At 37.8% G+C, this 11044-nt stretch overlaps 1 protein-coding gene across 1 annotated transcript in view; it reads right to left on the bottom strand.

Annotated features, from left to right (window-relative positions):
- Window positions 1–248: 248 nt before the first annotated feature.
- LOC104590315 (uncharacterized) overlaps window positions 249–11044 on the bottom strand; it is a 34453-nt gene continuing 23657 nt past the window's right edge. The window contains exon 2 of the mRNA XM_010248932.3: window positions 249–1074. Within this exon, the coding sequence (XP_010247234.1) occupies window positions 704–1074 (371 nt within the window). The 3' untranslated portion in view covers window positions 249–703. The remainder of the gene's footprint in view (window positions 1075–11044) is intronic.

Here is an 11044-nt window from a genome sequence, read left to right as displayed (position 1 = left end):
CTCTTATTGTTGAAATTCTTTGCAAGGTTGAGTGGACAGATTTTTCCAAAAAGTGGTATCAGAGGCTCAGAGCCTAACCCATTTGAAATTATGAAGAAGCAGATCTGCGGATGACCCATTTGAGATTCTAAACTGGAAACTTTAATTAACAAACATGAGAACAGAATAATAGGCCTTCCTCAACTAATCAACAAACGCAAACAAGCCTGAACATAGGGCTCAGATTTTCACGGAATGAACAAACAAGGTAATGAAATTGGCCATCTCACTATTTCATTTGAACTAATAAAACACCACATGAAGAGGCAGGCCACAAACGTCCACATACATTCATTCCTCGCCTTTAAATAGTACATCTAGACAGGCCCACCATGTTTCATCTACCTGGAGAAAAGGATTATGGTTTCTTACAAGTCTCATTGGATTTTCTATTCTCTGGCCCAAAATCAGCTCAATTTCAAAAAGAGTGAGGGGAGGGGGGTGAAAAGAAGAAAAACAAAAGCAAGAAAAGCTTCCTAGACTCAACAAAGATTACAAAATTTTTCAATGACCTTTTGCAGAAGGAATCACCCTGTAACCTCCTAAATAGCCCCCGTAAATGCTTTCTGTATAAATTTCAACGTGAACAGGGAGAAATTTTATCTAAACTATCAGCACCCAAACTTGAACCCCATTCTAAAGTGGTTGAACCTCCAACAGTGTCTCAACCTCTATATCCTAGAGCCTGGGCTTGAAGGTTCTGATTGTCCTCCAATAGGCGGTCATATTCAAGAAGTAGGTCCTCAGCTTGTTTCTGAAGTGCAGTGACATGAGCTTCTGCAGATTGTACTTGTTTATCCTTCTCTTCACATTCTAATTTTAGCTTCTTTATATTTTCTTTCAGACTAGAGATTTCCTCCTGAAGCAACTTTATTTCCTCGGAAGCTTTCACTTCTTTCTCTTTGAGCTGCAGGTGGTCTTTATGAAGCTTCTCAACTTCCTGTTTGGAATACCGAGCTGTGGTCCTCAACCCTCCGAGCTTTTGAAGATAGTGATGTAAGCGATCAATTACAAATCCAAGAAATAGGGAGTAGCCTACAAGATAAAAGTTCAGCATTTAGAGCTATATGATTTAGCTAAAACTTAAGAAAAATCTCAGCCAGCAAAGAATAGTTATGACCATCCATAGGCTTTAAAGATGGGTCTTCTGAGCTCTCCAGCTACATGCTTGCATGCAAATGTCTTGCAGGCTTTTTAACATTATCATATAGGCTAGACTAGACCCAGAATGAGGCTCATATGAATCACACAATCCTCATTAAAATTCTATGAAATAAAATACCATTATCTTTTTATACACAAAACAACAGGGAGCATAAAGAGAACATATTGAAACTGCAAAATCCCAAGACATGCTCACAGCATGAAAACAAGCAATACAGAGAGCCAGCTGATCAATAGCTAGAAGATGGTACCATGGAACCAAAGGAAATTAACCAACAGGACATAAAACTGGAATGCTCAGTGGGTCACGGTTTTACTGGTTAACAGGGTGGTTGGCCCATTCAAACCATAGTTAACCAGGATCCAGAGAGGTCACTGTTCAACCATCCAGTCCAGTCCAAGTCCTACAACACTGAAATTAAACTTCAACCTAATCAGCATTTGCTAATTTGTTTATGTACTTTGGTCTTTAAAAACAGTAGACTTTTTTTTTCAATATTTGCCCAAAGTCCATATGCATGGAAAAGTTTACATATTGAGGCATTGAGGATAAACAGATCTGGAGCACATCATCCCATCTAAGTAGTAGAGAATTCGTCATATGGTGCAAATTGGAGGGTAGATGAATCTAACACCAGTACTATAATGACTACCATTGGTGGTGCAATGCATACTAGCACATTCCGCTTCCTATATCTGAGTAAAACAGAAAATTTTATTTAAGAAACACAAAATAATGGCACCTTAACATATTTAGTTGCCACAAGTCAGCAGAACAAATTGTATTTATCATGGACAAAGAAAGGAGAGAAAAGTTTTCAAACAACATTCAGAAGTTATCTAGCAAAAGATTTTTTTTGATAATAAAGAAATTTTTTCATTAAAATAAAAAGAGAATACAACAAATAGTGATAACAAATCACCAGGGAGGGCAAAATATACTAGAACACTAACAATCCAATCCAAATAAGGAGTCATTCAGTAACACCAAATGGCCCTCTGAAGCTGAAAAGGTTAAATTCCAGCAGTTAAGGGCTGTTCGGCAAAGCCTCCCAATGCTACCCCCTCCCCCAATCACCAATATTTCCTCCGACTGATTCTGCGAAATGGATGCCTCTGAATTTGACTGGAGGTTTTTAATGAAAATTTTGGACATAAGTGCCTAAACATATTACAATATTCTTTCTGTTAGACCTTGTATATCAAACAATTAACACCCTTCTCCGTTATCTCTCCCCCTTCATACATTGGCAGTGAATGAACTCAAACCAGATCATCAGCAACCAAAAGTTTCTTTCTCTTTGAGTTAATATTTAAATCCCCCTCTCTTCCTCTTCTACTTTCTGCAGTTCCTAACTTCTTTAACATTTGAGAAAGAGGTCGGCCAGCCTCTTAACGCGGTCAGATGCATTTCAGACCGCATTAAAAGACAAAAATAGGTCTCAACTTCAAACGTCCTCCCTTGCAGGTGCGATTGCGGGAAGAGCAAACTGGTGTTGCTGGGATCGGCCGATAGAAGCAAACTGACTGGAGCTACCACCGCAACCATCTGTTCAGTGATAAGAGGAAGAAGACGAACAACAAATCTGGGCGTTTGGAAGAAGAAGAAGAAGAAGAAGAAGAAGAAGGGGAGAGAGGGGAAATAAAGAGAGTTTAGAGGGAGAATAACCGAAGAGAGGACAGCGGGAGAACCGCCACCCCTATTTGGCCTTCGCAACGAGAACGATGATCAACAATGCCCAAAACCGATCCGCCTCAGCTTAGAACGTCCTCCCTTGCAGGTGCGATTCCGGGAAGAGTAAACTGGTGTTGTTGGGATCGGCCGATAGAAGTAAACTGACTAGAACTACCGCCGCAGTTCCCCACCATTCTCTGTTCGGTGATAAGAGGAAGAAGACGAACAACAGATCTGGGCGTTTGGAGGAAGAACCAGAGAGAGAGAGAGAAAGAGAGTTTAGAGGGAAAATAACCAAAGAGAGGAGGAAGGAATAGGAATACCGCAACCCCTGTTCGGCCTTCGCAACAAGAACAATGATGAATAGTGCCCAAAAGGCCAAAACCAATTAATTATTTTTTATTATTCATTTGTTATCTTTATTAACCTTAATTGTGTTATTTTATAATTAGTAATTATTTTAAGTTTTATTTGTGTAAATTATTAATTATTAATTATTTTTATTACTTAATAACTATTTTTTGTCATTAATTATTTTTTTTTAATTTTAATTGTGTTATTTTTTAATTATTAATTATTTTAATTTTCATTAGTATTAATTACCTTAATAGTTTTTATTAGTCATCAATTATTTTTAATAATTTTAAATGTGTTATTTATTATTTATTAGTTTATTATTTTTTATTTGTATTATTTTGAATTTCATAAATTATTTAATATGAAATAGTACAAATTGAACTCAAAATTATCAGATAGTCTGTTTTGGGGGTAAAATAGTAAAAGCATTGAATTTCAGATGCTGAATGGTTCATCCAACACAAACAACCTTACCTATTCAGAACATCTAAAATGTAGAAAAGCATCATAGCTCTTTTCAGATTTCAGACACTTGTAATATCTTTTTAACTTTTCAGATTTGAGATATATCAAACGCCACCTTAATGTTATTTCTTCCACTACATGTTTGCCACCCAATACAGAAATATGATTTTAGCTTTTCTTTTTTCTTTACATCTGTCATCATGGCTTGCCTTTTGATAAACCAGATGCCCTCTTTAGTTCTTAATGATAAAATTCCTTGTTCGGTTCTCCATGATAGTCCTCTTTTTTTCCCACTCCGTGTGCATTTGGGTGTGTTTGTTTTGCCCATTTATTTGATTTCAAACTAGTTAAACTTGATCCTAGTGCTGTTAAATGTGTTTTTCTTGGTTACTCTCAAATTCAAAAAGGATACAAGCATTATAATCCTATTACTCATCAACATCATACCTTTGCAAATGTTACCTTTTTGAGTCTACCACTTACTTTTCATCATCTGCCCCAGGATCTCACTCATTTTTTTTTTTTTTGAGAAATGGTGAAATATATTAATAATATAAAGATAGAGATCTGCTGCTGAGGGAGAGATTTCCTCAGACAACAGTACAGAGAATAGCCATAAGGCTACAGCTTACAAAACAAAGTTTTCATCCCATATTACCGAATTCCAGTGTTCTACGAAAATCTTAAAATAACATCCCTTGAAGAGGCTGTTGATGGAGACCCATTTCACCAAAGTTTTCTCCACCATTGTGCATACTTTCTCAGGAGAATTTGCCGTGTCTTCAAAAATGCAGTGGTTTCTTTCTTTTCATAAGCACCAACATACTACCGACAGCAATGCTTTCCAATAACACTTTTCCTTTTTCCGAAAAAGCCTGAATTTGCCAATGAGACATAAGAGAATTCAGGTCTAGAGGTGTAACCCAATTCAGACCAAACAACTTTAGTACATGGGTCAAAATTCTGTGAGAGAAACTGCAAAGAATTAACAGGTGGTTAACTGTTTCCTCAACTGCCTCACACAAACAGCAACAGTTCACCAAAACCATTCCCTTTCTTCTTAGAACATCCATTTTTTTTTCTTGATGAATGTCTTCTTAAAACATCCATGGTGGGAATTTTTTCTTTTATAGCAACCCACACAAAAAAAAAAAACTGCACTTTTTGCGGAGTTGAAGTTTTCCACAGCCAGATCCAAGGAGGATTAGGTTCTTCAGTTGACAGTAAAGGATTCCAACATTGACTTCACAGTGAAAATCCCTGAATTTTCTTTATTCCATCTTATTTTGTCTGGATCCAAAGGATTTGCCTTGGATTTATCCAGTACATTCAGCAGGCCTATTGAGGATTCTAACTCCCAATCATTCACTTCCCTTCTAAGTCTTGGTACCCAGATTGGATGGTCATTGGAGTATCCAAGGTAGTCACACACCCTTGCACCTTTGTTGACTGCCAACTCAAAAGTAGAGGGGAATTCCAAATTAAGGGGTTGCTGCTACACCAACTGTCCTTCCAGAACCAAATCCTTTCACCTGACCCAGGTTCAAAGGATATGTGTTTGAAGAAAGCATCTCTATTCTGCATGATACTTCTCCAAACACTAGTCCCATAGGGGTCACTAGAACTTCCAGATTCCCATCCAAATGAGTCTTCCCCGTGTTTGTCCTTGACAACTATTTTCCAGAGATGATCCCTTTCTGTAGCAAATCTCCAAACCCACTTGGATAGCAAGGCTGTGTTTGTTTGAGAAAAAGGTTTGATACCTAAACCACCTTTCTTCTTCAGCTTACAGACTTCAGACCAGGATCTCACTCTAGCACACCCGTCCTATTCCTATCTTTAATGAGTCTCCATCTCCTAGACTACCTTCAAAACCACCCATTATGCAGATATACACTCAACAATCTCTAGCTCAGATTTGATAATCATCTACTGAGACATCTGATGGTTCTGGGGCCACCTCTGATCTTAACCCCCATCGCTCTAGGGTAAGCATTCTTGTACCACTCACCATATTGGTAATTTTATTTCTTACACCTCTTTATTTCTTTTTGTCCATTCCTTAATTTTAGCTTTATCTGCCATATCTATTCCTAAACCCATATAGTGGGCCATGACTAATTCTAGATGGACAGATATGGAAGAGAAAATTTCAACCCTATATTTAAATGATACTTGAGAGTTTGTACCTCTTCCTCTTGGTAAAAAAAAACCTAGTTTGGTGTAGATAGGTATATACAGTAAAGCATTTACCAGATTGTTCCATCGAAAGACTTGCAAATTCGACATGTGGAAAAGGGGTTTATTCAAACCTATGGTATGGATTTTACTAGTACATTCACCCTTGTAGCTAATATATCATCCCTTAGAATTATTATTTCTCTTGTTGCATAACTTCATTGGCCTCGTTTTTAGTAAGATGTAAAGAATGCATTCTTGCATGGTGACCTTCAGGAGGAGATTTACATGGAGTATCATCCAAGGTTTGTTGCTAAAGAGAGTGTGGGTTGGTGTGCACCCTAAAGAAAGCCTTGTATGGGCTTAAACAATCACCCTGAGAATGGTTTGGTAAGTTTAGCGAAGAGGTGCTAGAGTTTGGAATGCAACAATGTCAATCAAATTAATCTTTTTTTATTTTTTGTCTAACTCCTCGTTTGGACACATTATCCTAGTTGTATATGGCTATATGCTGTGATTATATTGTGCCCAGCGAAAGTGAGTTAAAAACCTTTCTACAGCAACACTTCCACACCAAAGATTTAGGAAAGCTACGACATTTTTTGGGTATTGAGGTGATACATTCTGAGACTGAAATATGCCTTTCTCAAAGAAAGTATGTGTTGGACTTGTTAAAAGAGATAGGGATGCTTGCATCCAAGCCAATATCTATTCAAATGGATCCAAATGTTAAGCTTCTTTCTAATCATGGAGAGCTTGTCAATGACCCAAGTTGATACAAGAGATTGGTTGGAAAACTAAATTACTTGACTATACACATCCACGCAAATTACTTGTAGTGACTGTGATTAGCCAATTTCCCAATTCCTAGAATCTCCCAAAATATCACTTAGGCACCGTTTTTAGAATATTGATATATCTTAAGGGATCTCAAAGTCTTGGTTGACAATAGGGGTGAGCATGGGTTGGCTTGCTCCGGTTCCATGGCAGAACCTGGAACCTACCTTGTAGGATCGGTTCTAACCTTGGTGATTCCAGGGTCGGTTCCATGGTCTACCCGTGGAACCTGTTCTTTCTTTACTCTCCCTTAAAAAAAGAAGCATGTTCTTTAAAAACTTGATTTTCAATAAATATAATATATAGTTTAAAACTTTTATCATCTTTATTGATTAAATTGAGCAACTTAATACGGAGATTATCATTATATGGTTCAAGTGAGACCATGGCCTTTGTAACCATGAATGCTTGGGTTCAGATCTTTACATCCCCAAAAGTATTTTTGGGTTTATTTCAAGGCAAGTTTCGTTCCAAAGCCGATTCATCGAGTCGGTTTGGGTTGGGTAAACCCCTAGACCCTGAAACCAGCCTAGGTGGGGGTTAGTTCCAAGAATTTAGAACCAGACCCTACCCTATAACAGATTGAATAGGGTCAGTTCAAGGCCGATTCGAGGTCGGTTCCATTTGGTTCCAGGTAGAACCTACCCATTTGCTCACCCCTAGTTGATAATATCAAGATCATGATCATTTGATTATATTTGGGTTTACTAATGCAAACTGGGCAGGTCCACCATCTGACTGTAGATCCACAATCAGGTACTGCACCTTTCTAGAAGGGAATCTTATTTTGTGGGAAAAATAAAAAGCAAAGTCAGATGCTGAAACTAAATATACAGCCATAAGCTGTATAAATGTCAATTGATATGGCTGAAGCTGTTACTATAAGAGTTAGGGTTTCCAATTATCCTTCCTATGCATCCTCCACTATGACAATCAAGCAGTAATACATAAAGCATCCAACCCAATGTTTCAGAAGAAAACAAAACACATTGAAATAGATTCTCACTTCATTAGAGAGAAGATCCAGAGTTGCCATGTAAACACTCATTGCATCAAGACAAAGGATCAACTATCTGATTTGTTTACTAAAGCACTGTTTTTTACTTGACCAACATGTCAAAAGCCTTTAAGACTGTGGGAACACATCAAACCAAGCTGTTTAACCTTTTAGGACTGTTACAGACCACCATTGTAAATCACACCTGTAATAAATCTCAAAATAAACCAGAAGAAAAGAAAAGAAGCTGGAAGAATAGAGAATTCAGAAGAAAGAATGAGAATGAAAGAAGAGGAAGAAAGAAGAGAGCAGTTCAATTCTCTCTTCAGTCCCCTAGAAGACTTTTATTAAACCTGATTGTACTTTAGGTACAATTATGAGGGTGCCCTCAGGGGCATCTACTCAATAAAGATAAAAAAACAAAAAAAACAAAACCGGTCCATAAACTAAGGCCCACTAACTAAACAAAACACATTATCAACAACACAAATAAAATAAAAAGATTAAGGTCCATTCTGCCCATCATCTCTATACTCCCCTTCAAGTTGAGCATAGGTATCAATCATGCCCGACTTGCTTACACATGCTGTAACTTTGCCTTAAGGACACCCTTGGTCAAAACATCTGCTAATTAATGCTTTGAAGCAATGAAAGGAAGGCAAACTTCTCTTGATGCCACTCTTTCTCTTATGTTTATCTACTTCAATGTGTTTTATTCTATCATGTAGATTTAGGTTATGAGCAATGTTGATAGCCACTTGATTATCGTAGTACAACATTAGGGGCTTATCATAAGTGATGCCCATTTCTTCTAAAAGGGACCTAAGCCACAACTCTGAAACTCTATGGGCCATGGCCCTATATTCCACATCAGCTAAGGATCTAGCTACCACAAACTACTTTTTGCTTCTCCATGAGACAACATTTCCCGCTACCACAGCACAATAACCAAACATGGATCTCTCATCATCTATACTACCAGCCCAATCAGTAGCTATATAAGCCTCCAGCATCATATGACCATGCTTAGCAAAAAATAATGCCCTTTCCTGGGGTCCCCTTTAAGTAGGACAAAACCTTCTCTGCAACTGCCATATGTGTGTCACTAGGAGCATGTATAAACTGACTGATTACACTCACTGCATATGTAATGTTTGGCCATGTCATACAAAGATATAGCAAAAACTTCCACAAAAGTCTCTAGAACACTCTCCCCTGTTGGCCAAGGGCTCACCATCCCTAGCAACAAACCTATAATTTGTATCAATAAGAGTAGAAGTAGGTTTGCACCAAGTTTCCTTGTCTCTATGAGAAAATGTTTTTGAGAAGATCCAACAACTTCCTTTAGGAGATCAAGATGCCCTCCTTAGACCAAGCAACTTAAATCCCCAAGAAATATCTCAATTCCCTTGGATCCTTAATCTCAAACTCCAAATTAAGGAACCTCTTGAGGGCATGAACTTCTTGTGTAGAACTATCAGTCACAACAATATCATCAACATGCACAATGAAGGTGACCCAGACTCTCTCCTCTTCATATAGTTGGTATGATCTGACTTTGTCTAAATATAACCAAACAATACAAGGGCGCCCAGAATCTATTAAACCATGCCTATGGAAAATGTTTGAGGCCATGGAGTGATTTGATTTCTTCAGTTCATGCACCTTGCCTTTCATCTCTTCACCATACATGCCTAGAGGAAGTGACATATGCACTTCTTCAGTCAAGTCACCATTCAAAAGCACATTCTTAACATCAAACTGATATAAGGTCCAATCATAACTCACTACCAAAGATAAGAGAACCTACACAAAAGTCATCTTTGTCACTAGTGAAAAGGTCTCCAAATAATCTATCACATGTACCTGCATATAGCCCTTGGCAACTAGGCGAACCTTATACTTTTTTTCAGTTGTCCTATTAACATGTACTTAATGGTATACACCCACTTACACCCCACAAGCTCCTTCCCAACAATTAAATCTACAATATCCCAAGTATTGTTCTTATGAAGTGCCTCTATCTCAATCCTCATAGCATCCCTCCTTTCTAGTTTAGATAAGGCTTCTATTACAAACTTGGGAATGGGTTGAGATGAAATAGAGGCTAGGAAGGAAAAATAGGAAGAGGACAACAGGTTGTAAGAAAGGTGTTTAGAAATGCAATGAATTGTACATTTCCTCTTATGCTTTCTATAGCAATAGGTAGGTCAAGGTCTATGAAGGGAGGTGCTAGAGAAGACTGTGTAATACACGTCCTCTCCTCAGGAGTTAGAAGTGCCTTAAACTCAATTGAGGATGGGGGAACAACCTATTCATGCCTTAGCCTTTGCCTCCACTACACCTCTAAACAATAGGAAGAGTAGTGAAATTTGGGGGATGAATATGTGGAGGAGGAGCATGAATAGGTGAGCTAGAAGGACAAGGTTCAACGAGAACCGAAGAAACCACAAACAACTCTATACAAATACAACAGGAATTGGCAAAGTAAGTGGAGAAGCAAACAACTCAATGGAGCGTTTCCCCTCAAAAGAATGACCATAAAAGGGAATTTATTCAACAAAAGTGACATCCATAAAAACAAAATGGGTGCCACTGATGGGATCAAAGCAAAAGTAACCCTTCTATGTGAAGGCATAACTAAGAAAAATACACTTCCAAGGTTTGGGTTCAAATTTGTGTCTCTGAGAGCTAGGAATGTGAACATAATAGGTACAACCAAAGACACACAGTGGAATGGAAAAGACATCTACATCTGGAAAGAGAACACCAAAGGGAGATTTGAACCCCAATACCCAATAAGGCATATGGTTAATGTGATAGTTGTCATAACGGCACCACCCCAAAATTTTATAGGAACATGGGAGGCAAAAAGGATATTCCTAGCTGCTTCCACAACAAGGCAATTTTTCCTCAACTACTCCATTTTGTTCTAGAATACGAGCACAAGAACTCTAATGAACAACCCCAAAATTCTCAAGATAAACAATAAGGTCTTTCTTAAAATATTCCTTAGCATTACCTAAGCGAAATATTTTGATGCAAGTGCCAAACTATGTGAGTACAAATTCATGGAAATGTTGTACAAGTTTTGGTACTTCAGCACGAGAACACATAAGATAAAGCCAAGTATAACGAGAGAAATCATCAATAAACAAAACAAAATATTTATAGCCACCCCTGCAAGGTAAATGGAAAGGCTCCTACACATCAAAGTGAACAATATGAAATGGAGTAGATCTTTTATTGCTTTGACAACTCACAAGACTCACAATGTAAACTAGACAAATTTATTCCTTTAAATAATATTGGAAACAAGAGATTCAATAAAG

This window comes from Nelumbo nucifera, chromosome 1 (genome assembly GCF_055504915.1).
Source record: "Nelumbo nucifera cultivar China Antique chromosome 1, China Antique-T2T, whole genome shotgun sequence".
In the NCBI taxonomy this organism is placed as follows: domain Eukaryota; kingdom Viridiplantae; phylum Streptophyta; class Magnoliopsida; order Proteales; family Nelumbonaceae; genus Nelumbo; species Nelumbo nucifera.
The sequence above is the reverse complement of the archived record's forward strand: the minus strand, read 5'-3'. Positions and strand labels throughout refer to the sequence as shown.